This window comes from Falco rusticolus, chromosome 8 (genome assembly GCF_015220075.1).
Source record: "Falco rusticolus isolate bFalRus1 chromosome 8, bFalRus1.pri, whole genome shotgun sequence".
Taxonomy (NCBI): Eukaryota; Metazoa; Chordata; class Aves; order Falconiformes; family Falconidae; genus Falco; species Falco rusticolus.
The window spans coordinates 47645569-47670968 of record NC_051194.1 but is presented as its reverse complement, the minus strand read 5'-3'; the positions used below and the strand labels follow the sequence as shown (position 1 = coordinate 47670968).

The following is a 25400-nucleotide window of genomic DNA, read 5'->3' as shown; positions in this document are numbered from 1 at the left end:
TTCACAATGCAAAGAACATGGTAGGAGTGGACATGTAACTTCTTACTCTCCTAAATCTCATTGCAGCTGATGCAGAATTCTCTTGAAATTTTTCACTGAAACAGACAAAAGAAGGCCTAAATACATAGCTAATAGCTAATGATGGAGAATTTCAATTCTAACATCTACAAAGATGAACCATTTCCTAATGCTTAAAAGATGACAGGAAAATCGAACCATGACATATGCTGGTTTATATCAAGACATCTGAGAATACATGCAGTATGACACTATTGTTATAATATCAACATTTGAAGTATGCAAGCTCCTCCACAGATCTAAAAATAGGATATAGTATCATCAAACACATCACTGAAGTTTTTCAAAACTACTGGTACATTCGGAGTTGAAACTCACTGTACTGGCAACTATGAAGAGGGGAAAAGCATATCGTTTTCCTATATTCCTTCAACTAAACAAATAAACAAAAAAAAAAAACAACCACAAAACTCCACCCGATTTTCATTTAAAGTACATGAACCATAAATAAATACAAAGAGAAACTGTTTAGTAAGATGGAGCAAAGAATTTAGTTTATTATCATTTCCACTTATCTTTCTCCTGTATTTTTCAGACACAGTAATTAAAATATACATGCAATTCTTTAGAAGTTACATACATGTCTCATGTATACTGAACAGTTATCTATAAACTACATATGCGGTGTATGGCTACCACTGTTATATATGTGATGCATGTGTGTGTGAGCCTATGTTGTATTTTATTTTAATTTTACCATTTGCACATTTGTATAAAAATCAGGCCAAGAACCCAATTTTCAAATTTAGATGCAAAGAAAAGACATGCAGAACACATTTTTTTATTTAAATATTAAGCACTGTTAAACACATTGAACACAAATCTAATACATTAATCAAATGTATTAAACAAGAATTTCCACACTGCAGCCCAATGTAATTATTCAGATATGAAAAACAGGGCCAAAATATAAAATGTGTCTTCCAAGGCATGATAAAGAGCAGCAGATAACATAAAAAGTCATATTACTAAGAATTTTTATCAACAGATAAGTTCTATAATACCATCAGTATTTGAAATTGGTACCTTGTTATTTGATTAGATCAGGGAATGGCTTTATCAATCCCTTCCTATAAAAGTTGTCATCAATATACATTTCAGTTTTCCGATTCCCCAGTTAAAACCTCAAAATCCTGTTGGATCTATTCATCACATCTCATTCCACTCGTGAGCATACTCTGGAAAATCCTGTTTTCTATCCTGTTCTTCCTCAATTTCCAAGATACCTATAGCACATAAAATAACAGCTCTATGGCACCTATCCAGTATAACCTTCATTCTCTACTCTCATGTATTTTGAGCTCCAGCTATATCAACAAAGAGGGTATTTTTTATTGGACCTCATTTTAGCCTCATATCAAGATGACTTCACAGGAGATGTAGAATAAATTCCTTCCATTCATACTGGATATTTAACACATTATCTTCTTTGCAAGTACCAGACTGCCTTTCTCAACAGCCCAACAAAACTAGGTTAATTGACTGATGTGACTAAATGTAGGTTAATTTCAAGTTTCCTTCACAAAACTTTTTCACTTCTTAAATTGGAGAGCACATTCCCAGCACTTTCTGACTGGGAGCATCGCCAAGGTTCAATTGCTCCAGGTGGCTCCAGGAGGGCAGAGCAGGTGGCTACATGATAGCTGTGTGTGCAGGAAGCATGTACCCAGTCCTCAAAGCCCATCCTGAAGGCAGGAAAGAAGCTGCTCCTAAACTATAATGCAGGAGCTTGAGGGAGACTCCCCACAGCCCCATGTGCCTGTGGTGATGGGGCTCGTTGCCCCAGCCCAGCACAGACTGGCAGAGCTGCAGGTAGGCTGCCCACACGTGGAGTGGGGGGTGCTTTTTATTCACTTTATGATGAACCTAGCTGAAGAGACCTGCTTTAGATCCATCATTTCTGCCTCATACCTCAGTTGGCCAGGCTGAAAAGCAAAGTTTCTGCGGTGATATTTATTGGAAAAATAGCATTTTAAAGTGTGTCCTAGAAATAGCATTTACATGTTCTACCAATACTGTCATACTGCTTGCAAGAAATACATTCACAGCACACAGACAAGCAGCTGCTTTGCCAACTGCTTTAAACACAAGAACAAAAAATACTTAACTGTTGATTGACATGAACTCTCCTCGTATGCATCTTTCAGAACAGTTTCCAAGCTACTTTCCACAACAAATGAAAAAAATCCACATTGAACACACAACAGTCCAAGAAACACTGCCAACATACTTCTCTTCCCCTTTTTTCCTTTCACTGCTGTGCCTTCTCTATATATCCATGGTGACTTGATTTTGACTTTACTACCCATTCTTCTTCCGATTGTATTTTTGTTGTTGTTTTGGAGTTTTTTTCAAAATATTTAGTTTCTTGATGCATCACTTCAGTTTCCTCCATACACACACTCTTCTAGACATGACCTCAGATGTACCTTATCCTTTCTGCTTTACGCCAGGGACTTAATACCCACTCATCCATCACCTTCTTCAAAATTATGTGTTCATGTAGGAACAGACTGTTCCTGGTAGAGTGGGTTGTAAGGAAAACCTCCTCTTTCTTGTGTGCATTTAACTGATATAATTCTGTATCCCTCAGTCTATACACACAGCTTCACTGTCTGGGAGAGAAGCACTGTGCTACATCAGCCAGGAAGAATGGGCCATTGCCATGACCACTGCAACAGCAGTACAGTCATTCTGGTGCCTCTGGTTTTCCTTCCTCCTGCTCCAGCTCCCTTTTCTAGCTCCTCCAAGACCTTCCTCAATGGGTCCTCACTTCAGCTGCAGGTAATAACTCAGCGGTTCCCTGGACTCCTACTGCCTTGCAATCTAAGTCCAGCTGTATTTGTTCCCCTGAAGGACTCCTTGGTACAGCTCTTGCCAATGCTATTTAACTACTGCGGAACCTCCTGGTTAGAGCCTCCCACTGATACTGCTCAGACACATAAACCAGGAAGCAGGTTGATTTCTCTGCTAGGCAGGCAGATCGATAAGGTCAGAACATCAATCAATTATTGAGCACAGCATTCAGCGTCAACTGATTACGGGGCATTAAATTTAGATGAGTTAATCTGGGAACTGGAGAAATGCTGACTTCTTACATGTTTTTTAGAAGGGCCTAACAGTAACTGAGTTTTGTGGTTCAAGTAGCAGCAGCCCAAGGTATTTGAGCTTGAGTAGAAGCTATGTCTGATCTAGGGGATTTTAGCTGTGGGCTAGAGCAGCAGACCCTGGAGTACTTTAGCCTGGTGAAAACATTCACTGCTTGGACTAGGTAAGAGGTGTGTATTTAAAGCTCACTTCAGTCTTTGGCTGCACAGGGTCTTCCCTGTCTAGCTGTTGTACTAATCAGTTGATGGATTAGTATTAATGTCTCTGTTGTGCGCCCCTCATAAGTGCTTTCCTGATAAAGCAGCAGCTGAAGATATTCTTTTGATGCTAATTTGATTTCACAGACAGCGCTTTCCCCTCCAGTTCTCAGCCTTTGTCTTGATTTCATAGCTCCAGAAGTCAAAGACTTAAGAGAATTAGCAAAACTAAATACAGACACTAGAGGTAGTAATATGACTTTTTGAACTATGGAATGTAATAGAAAGTGTCTCAAATGAAAAGACTAACCTTATACTACTAAAACCAAAAACAAAAAAACCCAGGAAATTGTGTAATTCCATGGTTGTTTGTAACAACTTGCTTTGGTTCTGCTGTCTTGCTATAGACTGCTACAAGAATCTTTTAACAAAATTTGATCATTTCTTTCCATTTTGTATAGTATATAGCAGAGTATGTCAAGGCATGCTTAAATATTGCAGGGCCCTGAGTCTAAAAGTCACTTGCACTTGCGTAAAGGAGGAGGGATATGTTACCATGTAAACAAGCTCAGACCCACATTTATGGAATTCCTTTGTGTCAGGCTTGACCACTTCTAAGAAACTCAGCCAAAAGTGGGTAGCATGGACACCTCCAAAAAGCGCAAGAAACATTTTCATAAGCTTATTACACATTCAAGTTACACAGCTCCCCATCTTTAGAGCTATCCCTTGATTTTTAAATCCACTCACTGTTGTAGCCACTGCAGCTGCTAGTCTCTGCCGGCGTCGTGTTGTGCTGAACTGGCCCTTCGGTGCCGGCCCTTCCTGACAGTGAATGCAAGAAGAGAAGGAAGTAGAAAAACAGATGGAAAGGGGTGACGGGACACAGGAAGATGAAAGGTGATCAGAAAAGGGAGAGGGAGAGTCTTTAAGTGGATTTCAATTGTGTTAACTCTTATGGCCTACACATTCTGAGGACATATCACATGTTTTCAGTTGTGTATGCCAGAGACATAAAAAAGCTAGATACTTCACTAAAATTATCTCCAGATGAGTTGGACTGCAGTGCACTCACTAAGACTACCAAAAAAGGAAAAAAATTCTATTAGCATTGCCATTCAGAGTCATAAGGCAATTATGGAATAAGAAAACAAAAAGGATGCTATGGCATGGTAGAAAACACAAAAAACAAACTCCTTTTGGGGGTCACTTGACCATCTAGATTACAGGGGTCCTCAAACTACGGCCCACGGGTCGGACACGGCCCCCCAGGGTCCTCAATCCGGCCCCCGGTATTTACAGATCCCCCCCGCCCCCCCCCCCTCCCCCCCTGCCGGGGGCTGAGGGGGGAATCCAAGCAGCCACAGATGACTGCCTGCCACTTCATCTGCGCGCTGGCCCCCTGTTTAAAAAGTTTGAGGACCCCTAATCTAGAAGATGAATTCTGGAAGAGATCACTTTGCATTAGTGGAAGTGCATGAACTGTGGTCACTGAAGATGGATGCATCTCAATGGTAAAACTTTTCAGTGTGTATGTTATAGTGAGCTTGCTTATGTAAACATCCCTGTGCACAGCTGCAGCATTTCTGCATCCATCCTTAAGCCTATTTGTTCATTTTCTCCACACACCACTTTTTTGAGTTCCAGCTATTTTTCCTGTACATTATTAAAGGCTTGGGTTTCGAAGCAACGCAATAAAGATAAGGCAGCACAAATGAAAACTAGGTATTCCAAAAATACTTCCTCTTCTGCATGCCTAACTTGTGGCCTCATCCTGCTTTATTTCGATTCTATTTTACTCTGAAGAAAATTTCATCATGGTACATTACAGTGAAACAAGTAATTGTCTAATACAGAGGAGCTCCACACCTATCATAAACTTTTTATTTAATGTCTAATCAAACCATTATCATTTTTAAATCATTCTAAGATTTTAGAAGACTAGAAAAGCCACCTTTCTGCTTTTAGAAAATTATTTTCAATCCCATTACATTTTCCTTTCCCCATGTCTTCACGTATAGCCACTTCAGCATTTCTAAATCTATACACATTTTTACCTTTTCTGAAAAGCAGTCTGAGTGCCATATAAGTAAAAATGTTAAAGCAAAGAACACAGCATATGCATCATGTAAAGCACTTTGTGCTCCACAAAAGTATGTCTATTCTGTGAATAAGAGTCTGGAAGCATATTCTTGTTTAACTAATAGGGACGTATATAAATATTTATGTGTACAGAGAGAGAGATATGCACAAAGATATATATATATATCTACAAGATTATGAATGCAGGTATACATTATTAAAATGGGAACAATGACTCCTGCAGAACCACACACTCCCCTCAACACACTAGAAAGTGAGGTCAAAATCTGAGTTACAATATAAAGAAGTATTTATTCAAGGGGAAAAGTAATAAGTCAGCCTTTAGGTCTGGTTTCGTTTCTCAGCCGAAAGCCTCAGTAGAGCAAGATGACTTTTCAGGTTGCTCCATACTATATAGTTTTCCATTAAACTACTCCCCGGGTGGAGGGGGCAGGAAATAAAAAAATAAAGAAAAAAAAAGAAAAGAAGTCTTGGAATTTCACAACTCTGAGCTTTTGAGGAAAATTAAATCATCATTATTTCATTTTATTGCTTTTCAGTATTTTTTTTTTCTTTTGAAGATCTTTAGAATGTCATGAGAATGACAAATTGGTCTTTTACATGAAGGGAAAAAAACAAACCACACAATTCAAGTTTTGTACAAAAGCATCATTTGTAAAATGAATGAATACAGGCCAACTAACTTGTTGCAGGCCATTTTCATAAGACTTTAAATAGGCTTTTTAAAAACAAAATAAACCTTCATAAAAGCAATCTTTCTTCAGAGAAGAAGTCCATGTATTACTCTTGAGTCTAAGTCTGTAAATTAAACTAATTCTAAACAATTTAGCAATACTAAATACCCAAACCTGCAAACGTATATACACATGCTATGCTCAATTTTACTTTGTGGAGTAACCCCACTGTAGTCATTGGGATTAGCTGTGTGAGCCAAGTTAACTGCATACAAAACTGGTATGCCTAATTGGTAAATACATATATCTAAGACAAGCAAGTAGCTTTTCATACAAGAAAAAGTATGTTTTAAACACATTATACATCTAGCATTCGTCTTGCAGAATGTGTTATCAGGAATGCAACAAAAACTATCTTCTCAACAAAAAACTGCCAACCAGTACAACACAAAATCTGGATGGGAGAATTCCCTCTTTGCTTTGTACGCAGTGGATGCTAAGCTAGCAAGAATTACACCCTTGTTCCCCATTACTCATGATCAAGACACCTATATATAAAGCTCCCTAATTTTTATGCTCCCCAGAAGGATATTTCTCAACATCGTACTATCAGTGTCTTTTGATGGTAGCTAATGACTGCTCATTCTAAAATAAATACATGCAAGTACTTCAAATGGAATTAATAGTGCAACTAGCTTAGAGTTAATGTTAGTATTAGCATTATCCCCTAAAACAAGCAGCCAAAAAGGAGTCTTCATCTTCCATACAATTTAGAATAGTTTTAATTTCTGTTTCACTGCAAATTAATATATAAATCAGTCAACAATAATTTAGTGCTTTGCTCTAACAAAATAAGCTTTACATTTCCAGGATTACACTTGCCAGGAGTTAATGCTGACCCAAATTAGGAAGAGTTTATTACTGCGCAAGAAGTGACAGACCCATGTAAAGCAGTGCTATGCACACAAACTGTCTCAGGAGAACCTGTAAACCGACCACATTTGAGAATTTTAGGAGCTGAGGCACAACTGTTAAACCACAAAGAGCAGTCTGAGAGTCAGGTGCCAAAATGACAGAAGCCTAAGCCAGTGTCACTTTGGCAAAGTGCAGGCAACACAGGAACAGCTTGTAATTCCTCATGACCCATCCTAGATCATCATACATTAAGTGCTTTCATCATTTTTTCATCATTTTTTTGAAGAGGAATTTCTCTAAGAGCACTGTGGCATGAAAGAAAAACATACAGTGTTGGCACTGTCTCTTCCTAGGCACCAAGTACTTGCATTCATTTTCCTGATATTTTTATTTGTCTATATTATTCAGCAGCAGGGAAACACATTGATACTTCAAATGCAGGTAATTGGACATCATCAATAACCAAAATTCCTTTGTTACTCAATCGTTTTCATCCTAACATATGCTTCATTGTTTAACCTACTGTGATTTATCTAGTATAATGGGTAGAAAGAAACCACCTATAACAGCTGCAATGAGAAAGCTGATGCAACTACAATTTCTTCTTTCCTTAAGGTTATTAATTTTAAATGAGTCACAGAAAACTCCTTATTACGCCTCTAGGGGAAATATTAAAGGCTTTCAAAGTTTGCATGAATTTCAAGGAATTTAAATGGATCAAAAGTTGCTGACACTTAATTATTCTGTAGCAGTGGTGACTGTTAGCACCTGTAGTCAGTTGAATATAGTCTTCATTAATGGTTGCTCAACCATTAAAAAAAATTGGATTTTTGATTAGACCTCAAAATACACAACTACTGACAAAACACAGTAAGACACCCTGGATCTAGCAATAATACAAGAATATTATGCTTATTTCTGTGCTTTTACTTTTCAGCTCTAAGGCAGGATGGGGTCAATTTTTTCTTCACGTAACTTATTCTTTGGTTTATTCCCTTTCTTCCCATACTAGCCTTTTCCATAAGAGACGGCTTGTGAAAATACTTCTTATTGGTAAGGTTCCTAGTATAGGTCTGAACAAAGACAACTGGTGTGTTTAGTATTTCATTCACATTTCCTTCTTTTAGCTTGATGTCACCTGTTCAACAGCCCTTCTTGGCAAGTTTGAGATAGAACATCAGTATCCCCGTATGCTGCATGCATATTGCCTTTTTTGCACCTTAATTGACTAGTATTTAGATACCACTCCTTTCCCTAGATGGCAATGTTTTCATATGAATGAAAGTAAAATCAATACTTCTCTCACTACCTTCTCTGAGTTTTAAACAACAAACTGAGATTTAATTTACTTCATCAGGAACATAAGAGACAGTACACCGACTTCCTACTTTCAGCTAATAAATCATTCCATGCTTAGAAGTTAATCTAAAAGTACAGTGAAAAATAAAACATAGTGCGTTCAGTACCTGAAGTTGAATTTTTGCATCTTTGCTGACACTTTTTGTTCTCCATCGTCTCGTGACCCGCTTGTCTTTCTTTGAAATATCTACACAGTTAGCCTACATTACACAAATAGTTAAAAGTGACAAAGTACTATTAAGTTGACAGAAGCAACACAGACGGTACAGCAAGTTAGTAAAGAACTGTAGCATTAGACATCTACAAATTAGAAAGTAAAGAGAAGAATGCCACTGCTGGGGCCCGCAACTACTACAGTGACCAGCTGTAGCTATCCATACACTTCTATAAACACATGGTATCCTTAGCTCATTTACCAAAACTACTGGTATACTTTCTTCACGAGTGCACAATACTTAGGACCAGATCTTGAAATCCTCATGGATTTCTATTCTGGTACTACTCAGAGAAATGAAGAGTTCACCTCTTCCTGAAATCAACGGTAAAGTCTTGTTACCTCACTGGAACTAGACTTCCCAGTGCATCAGCACCACTGGGAGATGTGTGTACTCAAGGGAACTGAGTGAAAAAGGAAGAAAGTATTTAGGATTTACGATCTGCTGTTGCTTTCTTGTAGTCAAGAGGAAAACTCACCCTGAACTGGGAAATGGTCCAACCCTTGGGACCTTTGTACTTATGCCCTCTTTTCTAAGGCATGCAACTTCACCTCTGAGGGTCTTTGGGTCTTCTCTCCTTCAAAACTTAAAATATCTTGTGCAGCACAAAAAAAAACTTCTTAAATACAATTTCAATGTATACAGATATCTCTATTTTAACAGTTCTCACTTTTGCAAATGACTTAATCATTTATTTAACCCAAATAATTAATGTCTTATTACACATGATTAAAATAAACATATACGATAAAACTTTTCATCCAAGAGTTAATATAATTTCAGAAAATCATTCTGAGTTAACAGACATCACTGTATTTCCTTTAACACAAAGAGCAAATGTTTCAGTGTGATCAGTGTGATGATTTATATTCAAGCATATTTACCTGCATATCTGTGAAATTTGGTGCTGACTGAGTTCTCTGTAGTATTTCTAAATTTTGAAGAAGTTTACTGAGTTCCACAAGGTTTGACTGACAGTGAGCAAGATCTAACAGATATAAAACAAAAATACATTAGGTGTTTCAGTTCAGACTTTTTTTTTTTCACCATTATGTACATCATTGGCACCTTATTGCATTATAGAAGTTAAATGTCCAAATCCCTAGTAGTAAGTAAAAGCTTATTTTTAGATATGTTGAGCACTTGTTACTTCTATGGAAGTCAGCAACAAGTCTAGACCTCAAAAGTTGATCATATTTTAACAATGCCATCCATTAAGATAATAAAGATTACTAAGATAAATTTTAAAAGCAACATCCTAAAACTTGCAGAGAAGGAGGTTCCCACCACAAGTATCTACCTACCCGAAAAGCTACTTCATGCGCATGTAAAGATGCAACTTAACCACTTTACTGACTGTTTCTTATTTTATATGAACAAGAAGTTTTGCTGAAAGAACAAGCCATGAAAAGGTTAAGACTAACCTTCAGCACATCTGTCCATTTCTTCTGAGTCCTGCAACCAGGCTGCTACTTTACTCTGACCAGTAGTGCAGGTGGCAGGAAGGCTGTTACTACAAGGTATAGAAGACTGCCAGGGGAAGCTATTTTGTTGCACCTACGGCATAATAAAATGCTTAAATTTACTGTTGCTGTGTTTCTCAGTCAATGTGATCCCCATGCTATTTCAGAATAAGAAAACGAAATATGCATTGTGATTTCAGTGACATCTGTGATTTGACTATATAGTTCCCCAAGATGCAGATTTTTCTGATCAGCATACTGGAGAACCAAACCAAGAACCTCACAAGCCAACTGTGTTTGCTAACCACCAGTTAGAAAAGCTGTTGTTTAAGAGACAGAAGGTTATCAAATAGTAAAGAGACAGATTTATCCCTGATGACAAAGGTAAGTATAAATTCTTGTGGGGATGGTGGACTCTTTGCAAGGTCTCTACAGCAGCCCGTTAATGAAGGCTGCACAGTCTCACAGCTTTTTGCTGGCCTTTGGTTCCCACAGTAGAAACTCCTCTTTACTGGCATTACAAGCAAAGCCCACTGAAACTGCCCACAAGCAGGCCCAGCAGGCATGAGTTTTCAAAGAACACAACATACCTTTCCATCCGACACATTAGCAGCTGGTGAAGACTCTGTAGTAGAGGCTGAAGGGAATATATGAAAGCTAGCATCTCTGGGAGATCTCACAATCTCATTCTGACGGTACAACCGGTGGTGGCGTAATTTTGAAACCCATGCATCAAATGAATCCTGGGACTTCACCTGGAAACAAATTCACTATCAAGAAAGCATTCAAAATACTACTTTTCTGCACATCTTTTACATTTTTATTTATTTCCACTGCAGATGAAAAGAGATAAGTATTTGCAACACTTTTTACCTTCAGATGATAGATGTGTTCTTCTGTGTCAAGATCTATTCTACGAGCCTTCTTTTTTATAGACATAACTGATAAACCAACATCAATGCTCCCATGGACTTTGCCTTTTTGTATCTAAAATCAAAAAGTATGGTAAGAAATTGGTAGTAACACAAAATTCTCCACTATATCTAACAGAAAAATATCTGGCTGAAATCACTTCGCATTTTATGAACAATTTAATATAAAGCCATATTAAAAAATAAAACCTGTAGTCAGACTAACCACTGTATGTATAGACAGAAAAAAGCATCTCACAAGTGCTTGGTGCAGAGCCAACTCCAATGTTAAAAGAGTGTTGGTTCACACCAGTACACAGCTACAGGTAAGTCAGAAGCAGAGAAAATTAGACCATACTTAGCTCCCTGCTGCTACCGCTTGATAGTTATTGGTAGCAGATCTAATTTAACACTACCCTTCACATCTCTTGAGTACATTCTAATCAATTCTCTGTCTTATCCACACATCTCAGAATAATCAGCTCTGGCGGACATAAAAGTTGAAAAATACATGAGGCTAATCTCTCAAGTACCTTCATTAAATAAACTACTTTAAGTAATCTAGTTTTTATTTTCATAGAAGTAAGAAAAGGTAGAATTCTTGAGGACAGAATTAAAACCTTACACACTTTCCATACAAGATCTCTCTTTGAATTCATCAACAACTTTCACGTGTGCGTTGTCATAAATATATGCCCTGGTTTCAGCTGGGATAGAGCTAATTTTCTTTTTAGCAGCTAGTACAGTGCTGTGGTTTGGATTTAGTATGAGATCAATGTTGATAACACACCGATGTTTTACATATTGCTAAGTAGTGCTTACTCCAAGTCAAGGACTTTTCAGTTTCCGGTGCTCTGCCAGTGAGGGGGTACACAAGAAGCCGGGAGGGAGCAGAGCCAGGACAGCTGCCCTGAACTAGCCAAAGGGATATTCCATAACACAGAACTTCATGCTCAGTGTATAAACTGAGGGGAGCTGGCTGGGAGGCTCAGGAACTAGATGGGCATTGGTCAGTGGGTAGTGAGCAATTGTATTGTACGTCACTTGTTTTTCTTGGGTTTTATTCCTCTCTCTCTCTTTATCTCCTTTTTCATTACTATTACTATTATTATTCTCATAATCACAATCATCATCATATTTTACTTTATTTCAATTATTAACTGTTCTTATCTCAGCCCACAGGCTGTACCTTTTTCCGATTCCCCTCTCCATCCTGCTGGTGGGCAGGCAAGGGGGAAGTGAATGAGTAGCTGCGTGGTACTTAGTTGCCAGCTAGGGTTAAACCACAACAATATGCCCAGAGTGTGCATGAGATTCGATCACCCTGGCAGGCTGAATTCCAATACAAATTTTAAAATGGTCTTCACCTTTACTTACATCAATTGGTGACTTTGAATATTTCAACATTCCATTATCCAGGACAAAGAACCTCTGAAAGAAAAAGAAATCATTCTTTTTTAATAAGCACATGCAATTTAAACCATGTGTAATAATTCATCTGCGAAAGCAAAGGATTACTCTGTAGCAATTAAGGAATGTTTGTGGTTTGGAAAGAGAGGATAAATACAGTACTGAATAATTTTCTTGCTTGTTTTTGACAACATTTGTCCTCTAAGCAAGAAAAACTATTCTTTTTTCAACATTATGTTCTAGGTTTAACTTAACAAACCTCAATAACGAAGGGTATTTTTTCAGTTTTCCAGCCAATTCAATAAACTCTATAAGAAAGACATTGTAGGTCAAGATTTACGTCTGTTTCTTCATTTTCTTCCCGTTTTCCTTCCACAGAAGCTGGTCACATTTAAAATTAACAACCTACTTTCCCTATCCAAAAACTGAAAAGACTTTCCTAGTGCAAAAGGAAGACCCACATACGGATGTTCTTGTGGTCTCCTTGATCTCCAGCTGAGAAAAAAACCACAGGCTGTGAAATCCGGCTCTACCACCCAAAACTCTGTGCCTCCTGACAGACCTCTACACAGTCAGGTAAAGATGAGATTGTAATTTGTGCTGATTATACCTTTTCTAGCTGTAATCTAGCAAATACAGTTATCAATACAAGTGTAACAGCATTCCCAGCAACATACCCAAGTCACATGAGTGCTTACATTTTGAGCGTTAGCCATTGATATGGTATGAGCCACCATATCTTCATTGACAAAGTCCCCGGGGCTAGGCTCACCTGACGATGCCTATCTGTGCCATTGCTACACCTTCATTTTGCTGACTGGCTCTTACAGCAGAGAGCAGAAATCTCTATTCACAGTGTGTTTCTCCTGCAACTAAAGTTGCCCTAGCTTGTGTATGTCACACCACCCAAGCTGCATTGCAGACAAGTTAGCATAGACTTTGGCACACAGTATAAAGATACAGCCTAGCAGGAAAATTAGACTTGAAATAAGATTCACTAACCTATGTTTACCACCACTAATTTTGAAACATGCTAATTAACATAAATTAATTCATATTTTTAGAGTCTAAACTAAAGCACTCACCTGTGTTAAAATCAAGATCAGAACAAAATATTATCCTAGACTCTCTAAGCTGTCTGACATGGAAAGGAAGGACCGTGTTTTCATGATGTGAACCTGTTAAATTGACACTATGAGCAGGGTCAGTAGTTAAGTGGCAGAAAACATCTCCTGAAGATGGTTCTGGAAATTACGTCAGTCACACAGCAGACGGTACCTATATCTCATGCAGGGCCAGAAAACAGTGCTTTCCTAGACACATAACTTCTTGAATAAGATATCAAAACAACAGGAGGGGTATTGGTTCTGTTGTTTTTTTAACTAGGTATGGTCGTTAATTGACTTCACAAGAACATGATACTCATTTCATGCTGGTCTGAATCTCTAGGTCACACACACAAAAGACAATTATTTTTCCTCATATTTTGTTCCATAGCATACTGCACTTCAGAAAATGAGAAGCTACTCTCCAAGTTGTACGTGTCATACCTGGTATGCTATTAAAGCACATTCAGAACTGTCAGAATACGACTTGCAGCGTTGAATAGACAGAGGATGCTATGGCTTTGGTAGCAACACTAACACAGCGCATGCTACAATTACTGTCTCTAGAATTCCTCACTGGCCTCTCACCACAAAGTATTGTTACAGAAATTGCAGGATATCAAGGCAGCAGGTGAGGGGGAAAAGGGAAAAAAAAAAAAACAGGTGGAAAAAAAAAAAAGAAAAAGAAAGAAACTTATTAACCAACCCACAGTTTCAAAACATATGTTCGGCGTAGATCCTTAGGTGAAATGTAAGGCAGAGTAGAGGGGGATGCTGAACTGTGAAGCTCTTAATCACATTAAAAATTGTTTTCACAGGTAACTTCTCTAAAGTCAGCATGAAAAACAGATAATCAGTAGTGATCTCCTTTATAGAAACTGTGACAGTTGGACTCCCCTTGCTCTCTATAAAGTTCCTTACATAAACAGACATGTCCAAGAAACAGAACATTAACAGAATTTATTTTAAAGCAGTAGAATCAATGGGTTATTTCATATATTCTTATATATCCGATTAACTGTTTGGGGTTTTTGGGTGATGGAGGTGGTTTTTGGGGGTTGTTCAGGAGTTTTTTGGTGTACTTGTTTGTGGTGGGTTTGTTTATTTTTTTTAATAAGCTCTCTTTTTCTGTTCTTTCAGTGTTTCAGGTATGTCATTTGAAATTCTTTAAACCCCTTAGACTGAATTCAAGTAGCGCATATGTATTTGGTTGCTGAAACTACAAACTCTGTTTAAGTAAAACAAAACCAAAAAATCAAAGGTAGCTAGGCATGCAAAAAAAGGGTGGCAGGCATATGTCTAACATACAAGAAAGAACACAGAAATTAAAAAAAGGTGTAACTTATACTAGTATGGCCTGCATTCGGACTCAAGACCTGAGTAGGTCCCACAGTATTTAGCAAAAAAACAAAGTGAATGCTTTCCCAGAAAAAACACCATGTATATAAAATGGCACCACTATCCTTTGCAGTAAAAAGCATTCTGTCCTAGAAAATAATCCCGCTTCAAGTACCCTCAGCTACATAAAGATGGCTGAGCATCGATACCACAAATCTTGTTGCCATAAAAGGGGAAAAAACTTAATTCTTATGGTATAAAACACAGACAAAAGAGTTTATGAGCACCAGGTTTAGGGCTAAAATAAAGTAGAATTATACATGGAGAAATGTCTCCAAACCAACTAAACAGAAACAGGAGATTTGGGGTTGAGTTTTGGGGTAGTTTGGTTTGGTTTGGTTTTGAATTGAGACACCTAACGGCAAAAGTGCATTGTCCCACTCCATGCCCACACAGAAGATTGCAATCAAGACAAACAAAATTCAGGGACAAAACTGAGCAAATCTGCCCAGTCAGCATACCTGAAGGGAAATGTTATCCCGCACAAACACCTTGGATCCATGCAAAAGTCCCTCAGCTCTCCTCTGCTATCCTGTGTACTTTAATGTAAACTCAATGCAACCTTACAGTACATGGCTATATTTTGTTATAATATATCAGAAAGAACAAAAGGGATATTGATTAAACCTCTTAAACCACAAGGCATCTGCTGCATTATTTACAACTTCCACTTGGATTCTGAATACATTAGGCAGCAGGCTCTGCAATCTGGAAGCCACAAGCTTCTAGCGCGCAAAGTAATTCTTTACACAATTTGAAGAAAAAGTCATACACCAAAATCCTTGGCGTTTATTGGACATTTTAATTTCCTCTAGACAAAAAATTCCAACTCATAAAATGAAGTAATGAATCTTTTGACTGTTTTATGAGACATTTACCTTGTGCCAACCTTTTAAAGGCCATTTTCTCTTTTTCAGCATGAAACCTTCATGTTTGTCTGGCTTCTGGACATTGGTCTGGCCTATTTTCAGACCCTCTATGATTTCCCAGCTGTCAGGTTCCTGGTGAAAAAGCATGAATACAAGTTGATAATTAACTGTGCACACACATGATAAAAAAATTCATTTGCATGTAGCGCACAAATCCTCCAGTGCAAAACAAATTGTAAAGAAGGGCTATGCTTTTAAGTTAGCTTATTTAGGTAGCAAACTACATGGTCACTGTATTATGTCCAGCTGTATCTCATTTAATGCTACTGAATAAGAACAGTTTCGGAAGTCTAACCCTCACCAGGTAACTAAAAGGAAGTTGAAGCTTTTAAAGAAGTCTGACACTGTAACTGAGTGACAATCTGAGGGTGGGTCTGGATGTGCTGTTGACAACAAGGACTGCATCCCAATGAAATAAATACATCCAAATACAAGACCAAATTGTGGCTGACCTAAGTATAAGAAACGTCAGACCTGCTACAGGAATAGAAGTGAGGTGGCTCTGACCACTTGTTAAGTCCATCTAGAAGGCACCCCGCAAATTAGCACTGCACTGTAGTAACTAAAAGGACTGAAGACATTTTGCAAGTGGGTTATGGGCAGTTTACTCAGATGTAAATGTACCTTTCTTCCGAGTATTCCTTCTCTAAAAAAGATGAACAAAGGAGCAAGAAACCATATTGTTAAATATATGGGCATACATTAACAGTGCTCTTTGTGGTATTCCCCATCACAAAAACCTGCACATTTTCTTATCTTTAAAGTACAATATTTGGTTTGTGTTATATTTTTATAATTTTAATTCTTTATATATTTATATTTATATAAATAAATAAAATATTTCTATATTTAAGATACATTGATTCTGGATATTCTAATTTTTCCTTAAAATCAGAAAAACAAGCAGAAGAGGTTGGTTTGTTGTTGGTTTTGAATGTAGCCAGCTCTTGTCTTCAAAGGCACTTTATGACAGTTTCACAGGCTAATTGCGCATTTAGAAATCTGCAAAAGGGATTTTTATTTTTTTAAAATCTTCTTGCATTCACTTTCACTGCATTAAGAGAAATTTATAGGAAAGCTAACTAATTTTATCTGTGGAGAAAAGAATAGGAACTGCATTATTTCAGACCGTATATAACCAGCTGTATGCCTTTCAGGGAGGGGAGCCAATTAAAGCATATTTCTTGTACCTAGCACTTTAGGCATGTTGACTGTACAATTCAAGCCAGACTTACAATATATCATAGTGAACAACTAAAGAACAACATTTTTAAGGAGGAAAAACAGTCATGCCTTCATTTCTATTCTCTTTCTGCTGCTATAATCAACAAAATTCTGTACCAATTTAAAAGTTTCATATTGCCTGCTCATTAAGACTAATTGTATCCTACAAAGTTGTAAAATTGAATTTTATCAGCTGATCTTTCACAGCTCCCAACAATTTTATGAAAAGTTATTGAGAGAGGAAGGAGGTCATATAGTAACAAACATTTAAAGGGAAAAAAAGTTTGCCTCCATTTCACACAAAACCGTTCAAATCCAAGCACTGTCAGCCTTTTGTAACATCTCCAAGTAAGTTACGCAGCCCTGATAACGTTAATAGTATGATTATGATAATATGATTTCAAAAGTAACAGCAAATTACAAATCTACAATTTTCAGTAAGGTCTTGTTATTTTGAGAAGGGTGAAAAGCTCTATCCCAAATACTACATACTGCAGTAAATGTTAATCGAAACGTTTACGTAGTTTAGTTTTCCCTGCATAACTATAAAACCAGAACTATCTTGGTGCCTATAAATGCCATGCTCAAAAACCACCTTTTTCAATTCCCTGTGTTTTGCTTGAACATTCTACTTCCACTACTGTAGAGGGAAACATATATGCATTCATTTTTCCTACAAAAAAACACTTGGCACTTAAGGCGAGCAAATTAAACTATGAGTCCCCTGGGGCGAGCAGAGAAACTCTCCACAGCTCCGCCAACTGATTCTTCACCATATTGATTTTTCCTTTAGAAGATCAGCTGCAGGCATAAGCCTTTTCTCTACTAGATAACATCAGTATTGACTACTTCTCAACTAGAAATCACACAATTTCATATAGCTAGTCATTTAAACAAAAGGCCAGATAGAGAGGGACAAAATGAGCGATTATTCAGCGCAATGTGAATACCCGTCTTCTGCTGCATCAGTGCTACAAGCTGTTCTTAAAACCATCCTAGCAATCCTAACTGTGCCTCATCCCACAGGTTTGGTGTGATGAGGTATGCTTAACACAAGGGACATTATGCAAGAGCAGCCAGAAACAGGAAAACTAGCGTGAAAGTGATATGCTTGAAGGGTCTTCATCTGATGCCAATTCTCAAGTATGGCATTAGTACATTAGAACTTCCGTGATTCTCTACATATTATGTGAGGAAAAGCTCTGCATGAAGCAGCAGGACCAGGGGAACACAAGCACAATTCACAGTCCCAGGGTCTGCATATGCCCCAGGTATTGGGAGTAAGGGAGCCACTACCAACAACCTTCTGAACCCAGAATTTTGACTGCAAAGCATTTCTTTTCAGTAATAGTCTTTTTCATATGAAGTATTGTAAAATGAAGCCTCCTTTATATGGAATTAAACTTATTTGGAATCAGTTATTCCAAAACTTAAGAACTCAGCCAGGAAGAAGTTGACTGCAAAGCACCACTCACAAGGCTGCACCTTTCAGCAACTGGTGATGTTACCCCTACAGTTCTATCCACTTCTCTGCCCCAGGAAATGTATCAGCGAGAGATTTTAAATTTCAAACTTTAAGAAACTACCTAAAAAGAATATCATTAGGACATATTTTTAAAATTTATATAATTATTAATTAGAAGCACTTTTGGACCTGGATATGATTTCCTCTATCTTAATATGAGGACTGAACTGGTTCGTTTTATCAAAGTCCCTTCTAGCCCCATACTCTGAGATTGTAAAACTTGTTCCTGGGGGCCATCCATGAGCAACAACAAAAACAGAAAAGAAACCAGACCACCAGCCCCATCCAAATCCTTGATTTTGTTAATATAATATTTACTAAAGGTTACTGGCCCCTCTAACACCTCAGCTGGGGAATAGGAGCCTCCAGGGCACGTTCACAATATACTCAACAGTAGAATCATATAAAACAATAACCCAAAGCTGTCAGCCAAACTACTTTGTAACTACAGAGGGCAACTCCTCACCCAGATTACATCCCACGTTTTTGCCTACCTTGGATAGAGAAATAGGGTCGCTTTCAAGGAACTGCTTGCTTAAAGAAGGGTCTGTGCTTCCTGAAGAAGCCTTCCGCTCCAGAATATGAACACTCTAAAAAAACCACCAAAAACAAACAAAAAAAATATTTAAAGATAACAACTTATAATTCAGTGTTACTGTTTAAAATACATGTTAGGTAATCAATGACTAAAAATTACACTCCTTGTATAAAATATCAGCATCATGGCTCAAAATGTACCAAGTACTTCCCACACATGACATAACTGCAGAAATAGTTTGTCTTCTGAGGCCATACATCTCTCTCTCTCCTTCCACTCTTTCTTTTTTTATTATTGGTTTTTAAACTAATTACTCTGTCTAGAAATAACTGCAAACTAAAAAAAAAAACAGGAAAGACAAGTAATACAGTTCTTACCCACCAAGATGCAAAGTGCTCCTAGCCAGACATACTATGTTTTCTGCTAAGATACAAGACCCTTTAAGTATACATATCATTTAGTTGGCACTGTCCTACATTCATTTCTGAAGCAAGCCATTTCTCGTAAGATATTAAGTGCCTCTAACATATTCATTATCACACCTTAGCATTGTGTTATTGGCTACTCAATTGAGGTGAAGTAACTCAGTACATGAGATCACAAGATCAGTTACTGGATCTCAGCTGATGGGCTCACTGGTGAACATTTAGGGAAAGCAATGATCTTAAACAATTACAGCTGGTTTTATGTATGACAATACTATAAAAATTTGTATCTTCAAAGCATGGTACAAAAATAAAATATATAATGTCACAACTAGTCCTGAAAAAACTTCTATTCTTGACATCTAAAAATGTCTTCCCATTTTCCAGAATTGTTTCACTTGTATTTTGTAAAAGAAAAAGCATTTTTGCTACAGGAGAAAATAACCACATTCTGCCTGTTTGAATTTGCATTTCATTCTCTGGTGAAATTTTGCTATATTTCATATTATTATTTCTTATGAATTCCAGCACAACATGGCAGTAGTATCTCTTTGGCATAACATAAAACTATTTAATTTCCAGGACATGTAGCACAATGACAAACTTGCAATTGCAATTACCCTCTGAAAAGGGTAAGTTTTTCTCAACTGAAAATGGCAATTATATTTTGTTCACAATTAAGCGTATTTACCTTCACTGAAAAAGATTACACAGGTACAAGTGACAACAGAAACAATCAGGGAATATAAAAATACATAGAAACAGCAGAGTAAATATTATTGTTTATACAGATAACTAAGTGCATGAGGACTATAAACAAACTAAATGAAAATAAACACAGCTATTCATATAAATGCATATATAACACAGACCCCATCTTGCTGCAGAGCAACACAGACCTTCATTGTTCTCTTTCAATGTGCAATTGTGAATGACATTATGAAAATATGGGGATTGTCTCTGTTGTCGGTGGAGATTAATAAGCATCCCTGCCACTATGCAACAATAATCAGCATTTATTTTCAGTTATTTAAAATATACTTTTACAGTGAAGAATGTGGAAAAGCAGCAGTATTATATTACCTGCCACATTCCACAGGGCCAACAAGCAAGAGCTTTGTCATCTATGCTTGGAAATCTTCTGCTTTATCAAAGGCAGGCCAATCTTATTAGTATGTCTATTGCTAGTCAAATGAGGAAAACATTTGTATTTATGTAGCACAAGTTCCTACATTACATGTCAAATAATTTAATATGCTTGTTTGAGCTACTTGCCACAAAGTTATTAATGATAAACTACGATAAAGTTTTCTCATTGAATATACGAAATGCTACTTATGCACACAGTATCACATTGAAACAATATACAAGAGAACCTGAATCTGTTCCTCCAAGAAAGATTAAAATGTCACTTCATTAGCATAATCAGGACGACTCCCAACTTTCTTGCCAGTTTTGTTTGGCAGGCAGGAATCGCTCCATCTTGAGATGGAGCAATGCCCAACACAGATGTTCTGAAGGTCTCATATGTAGCAGCCCATGCAGTTTGTTGTTACATAACTGCAATATCATTTTGTACAATATTTAGAGTGGAGTAACCCAATAGCCCTTGGCTTGCCAGATTACCAGTGACATTTTCAATTGCATGACTTTAAGGCAAGGGGGTTTTGTGCCTTTATTTTTTATTTTAAATCAGCCCTCAGTCATTACAGTTCCACTTCAGTTACAAAATACATTATTAGCTAACAGCACTTTAATGAATGCTGACTTATTCAGCTCTTTGTTTGGAAATAAGAAAATGAACACTTTTGAAATAAAATTGCCTTCTTTACAGTCTTTACTTCAAGACATCTTGTCTTGTTTTCTGTAAATGTCTGCTTTCCAATTTTTTCTGTCATGACCACCATTATACTGACACAAAATAATTTCTTTAAATTTTTTACATGTCTCTAGCATAATATTGAGACATTACTTGGTGCAAAATGTTTTCCATTAATGCATTTTGTTTTTCTGCAAATGTACAGCTAGAAAATACACATTTGTTTGATACTTTGGTAAGCAGATATTTTTGTAATGCAGGAATTTAGTTATTTAGCGTCACAGAAATAAAAATTATTTAGATCTTGGAACCAAAGAATGGTCTGAGTTGAAAGGACTCAGGGCAGGGACACCTTCCACTTTTGACCAGGATGCTCAAAGCCACTTCTAACTTGGCCTTGAACACTTCCAGTGATGGGGCATCCACAACTTTCCTGGGCAACTGTCTTGCCACCCTCACAGTAAAGAATTTCTTCCTAATACCTAATCTAAATCTACCCTCTTTCAGTTTAACGCCATTACCCCTTGTCCTATCACAACATGCCATTGTAAAAAGTCCCTCTCCAGCTTTCTTCTAGTTCCCCTTGAGGTACTGAAAGGCTGCAATAAGGTCTCCCCAGAGTCTTCTCTTCTCCAGGCTGAGCAAACCCAACACTCAGCCTGTCTTCACAGGAGAAGGGCTCCAGCCCTCTGATCATCTTCATGGCTGTACTCTGGATTTATTCTCATCCTTCTTATGTTGGGGGGCCCAGAGCTGAATGCAGTACTCCAGGTGGGGTGTAATCAGAGCAGAGTAGAGGGGGAGAATCACCTCCCTCAACCTGCTGGCCATGCTTCTTTTGATGCAGCTCAGGATTCAGCTGGCTTTCTGGGCTGCAAGTGCACGTTGCCCAGTCATGTTGAGCTTATCCACCAACACCCCCAAGTCCTTCTCCTCAGGGCTGCTCTCACTCCATTCTCTGCCCAGCCTGTATTTGTGCTTGGGATTGGCCCTACCCATGTGCAGCATCTTGTATTTGGCCTTGTTGAACTTCATGGGGTTTGCACAGGCCCACCTCTCAAGCCTGTCAAGGTCCCTCTGGATGGCACCCCTTCCCTTCAGTGTGATTGCCACAGCACACAGCTTGGTGTCATTGGCAAAATTGCTGAGGGTGCACTCAATCCCAGCGTCCATGTTGCCAACAAAGGATTAAACAGTGCTGGTCCCAATACTGACCCCTCAGGAACACCACTTGTCACTGGTCTCCACTTGGACATGGAGCCATTGACCAGAAGTCTTTGAGTGCAACCATCCAGCCCATTCCTTATCCACTGAGTGATCCATCCATCAAATCCATGGTCTCTCCAGTTTAGAGGCAAGGATGTCATGAGGGACAGCATCAAATGCTTTGCACAAGTTCCAGGTAGATCATTTCGGTTGCTCTTCCCTTATCCACCAACACTGTAATCCTGTTGTAGAAAGCCACCAGCTTAGTCAGGCACAATTTTCCCTTAGTGAAGCCATGTTGGCTGTCACCAATCACCTCCTTATTTCCTGTGTGCCTTAGCACAGTTTCCAGGAGTATCTGTCCATGATCTTGCTGGGCACAGAGGTGAGACTGACCGGCCTGAGGTTCCCCAGGTCTTCCTTTTTTCCCTTTTTAAAAATGGGTGTTACATTTCCCCTTTTCCAGTCAGTGGGAACTTCACTGGACTGGCATGACTTCTCAAATATGATGGATAGCAGCTTAGCCACTTCATCTGCCAGTTCCCTGGATGGGACCCATGGATGCATCTCAGCAAATCCCACAGACTTATGCACCTTCAGGTTCCTTAGGTGGTCTTGAACCTCACCTGCACCTATAGTGGGTTATTCTTCATGCTACCAGTCCCCGCCTTTGCCTTTTGTGACTTGGGTGATGTGGCTAGAGCACTCACCAGGGAAGACCAAGGCAAAAGAGTTTTGATTACCTCAGCCTTCTCCATGTCCTGGGTAATCAGGTCTCCTGTCTCCTTCCGGAGAGGGCCCACATTTTCCCCATTTTCCCTAGTCTTCCTTTTATCACTGACATACTTACAGATGCTTTTTTTGTTGCCCTTGACATCCCTGACCAGATTTAATTCTGTCAGGGCTTTAGTTTTTCTAACCTGGGCCCTGGCTGCTCAGACAGTTTCTCTGCATTCTTCACAGGTTACTTGTCCTTGCTTCCACCCTCTATAGGCTTGCTTTTTGTGTTTGAGTTTGCCCAGGAGCTCCTTGTTCATCCATGCAGGCTTCCTGGTGTTTTTTTCCAGACTTCCTCTTTGTTGGGAGGCATCGCTCCTGAGCTTGGAGGAGGTGATCCTTGAATATTAACCAGCTTTCTTGGGCCCTTCTTCCCTCCAGGGCTTTACCTCATGGTACTCTACCAAGCAGATCCCCAATGAGACCAAAATCTGCTCTCCTGAAGTCTAGGGTAGCAAGCTTGCTGTGCACCCTCCTTGATGCCCTAAGGATGTTGAAATCCACCATTTCATGGTCAATGCAGGCAAGGCTGCCCTTAAGCTTTGCATTCCCCACCTGCCCTTCCTTGTTGAGGAGAACAAGGTCCAGCATAGCACCTCTCCTCATTGGCTCCTCTATCACTTGGAGAAGGAATTTACCGACAATATATTCATTAAGGAACCTCCTGGATTGCTTATGCCCTGCCGTGTTGTCCCTCCAACAGGTATCAAGGTGGCTGAAGTCCCGCATGAGGACCAGGGCTTGTGAATGTGAGGCTACTGCTGTCTATAGAAGGCCTTACCTGCTCAGGTCTTCCTGGTCAGGTTGCCTGTGGCAGGCACTCACTGTAAATGTCACCTGTCCCTGCCCTCCCTTTAATTCTGACCCATAAGTTCTTGGTTGGCTCCTCTTCCAGCCCCAGGTGGAGCTCCATGCACTCCAGCTAGTCATTGACACACAAGGCAACATCCTCTCCTTGTCTCCCCTGCCTGTCCTTCCTAAAGAGCCTGTCTCCTTCCATTCCAACACTCCAGTCATAAAAGCCATCCCACCATGACTCCATGATGCCAACAAGATCACAGCCCTGCAGGCCTGCTCACACCTCTAACTCCTCTTGTTTATTCCCCATCTTTAAGTTATCATCAAGATTTTTTTGTTTTAACGAGAAAAATAGTTAGTAAAGGAAGCAGTTAAAAAAAGCTAGTAAGAAAAAGAAAAAAAAGAGGCAGATCAATACAGCTTCTGGGTTTTGTTTATAATCACATAGAAAAATGAATAATCCATTCATCCAGGCATATCAATCAACCTAGTACTCATTCCTTTCAATCCAACAATAGAGGCAGACAAAATCAACCTCTGCACTGCTCCACTCCACACATCCCTCATGTTTCAGGATTACTTGGGCACTATAGCTGGCTTGCCCTGGATAAAAACATCAGCACCATGAAATTCTGTGTGCTCTTGGAAATGAATTCAGCAAGATTACAAATTTAACTGAAATTGCTTTGTAATTCCATTGTTAAATCTTAGTCCTCACTACAGTCCTTCCTTCAGCTGAGATTATTCACAACATACATTATGTATGTAAAGCACATATTTGCCCAAAATGCTGCTAACAAGCCTACACATGGGGAAAACAAATGTTGATTTCTGCCCTGCATTTTTTTCCTTTTTTTTTCCCCAAAGACATGTGAGGATCTTCTCTAGAGGCGAAGAATGGAAAATGTGTTTTACATATCTTTCTATATATCTTGACAACTTCATTTCTCAGTTGAAGAGTTCAGTGACCCATTCACCTCGTCCTCCATAACAAATACCAGCACATGGAGTGTCTGATCTCCATCAGGCCAGAGGCTGAAGACCCTAACATTTCTTAACTGACTCTGACTTCCCATTAACAGAAAAGACATTCAACTGTTTTCAAAGGGAAGGTAAGGAAAGAAAAAAGATACTGGGTAAGCAGAAATAGGAAATCCAGTGAAGGACAAGTCTGGCACTCGTGCCTCTCCTTTCTGCTTCGCTGCTTAATTACTTAATGGAA

The 25400-nt window shown here is 38.6% G+C and overlaps 1 protein-coding gene across 5 annotated transcripts in view; it reads right to left on the bottom strand.

The window, feature by feature from the left end:
* OSBPL6 (oxysterol binding protein like 6) overlaps positions 1 to 25400 on the bottom strand; it is a 108528-nt gene that overhangs the window by 27673 nt on the left and 55455 nt on the right. For 2 of the 5 annotated variants that reach the window (XM_037398111.1, XM_037398113.1), the window contains exons 3-11: positions 19110 to 19205; positions 15816 to 15938; positions 12401 to 12454; positions 10986 to 11099; positions 10703 to 10867; positions 10074 to 10206; positions 9534 to 9637; positions 8542 to 8634; positions 4134 to 4208 (exon numbers count right to left, since the gene is read on the bottom strand). In XM_037398111.1, coding sequence (XP_037254008.1) covers positions 4134 to 4208; positions 8542 to 8634; positions 9534 to 9637; positions 10074 to 10206; positions 10703 to 10867; positions 10986 to 11099; positions 12401 to 12454; positions 15816 to 15938; positions 19110 to 19205 — 957 coding nt within the window. The remainder of the gene's footprint in view (positions 1 to 4133; positions 4209 to 8541; positions 8635 to 9533; positions 9638 to 10073; positions 10207 to 10702; positions 10868 to 10985; positions 11100 to 12400; positions 12455 to 15815; positions 15939 to 19109; positions 19206 to 25400) is intronic. The other 3 variants (XM_037398112.1, XM_037398115.1, XM_037398114.1) reach the window with 2 other exon arrangements.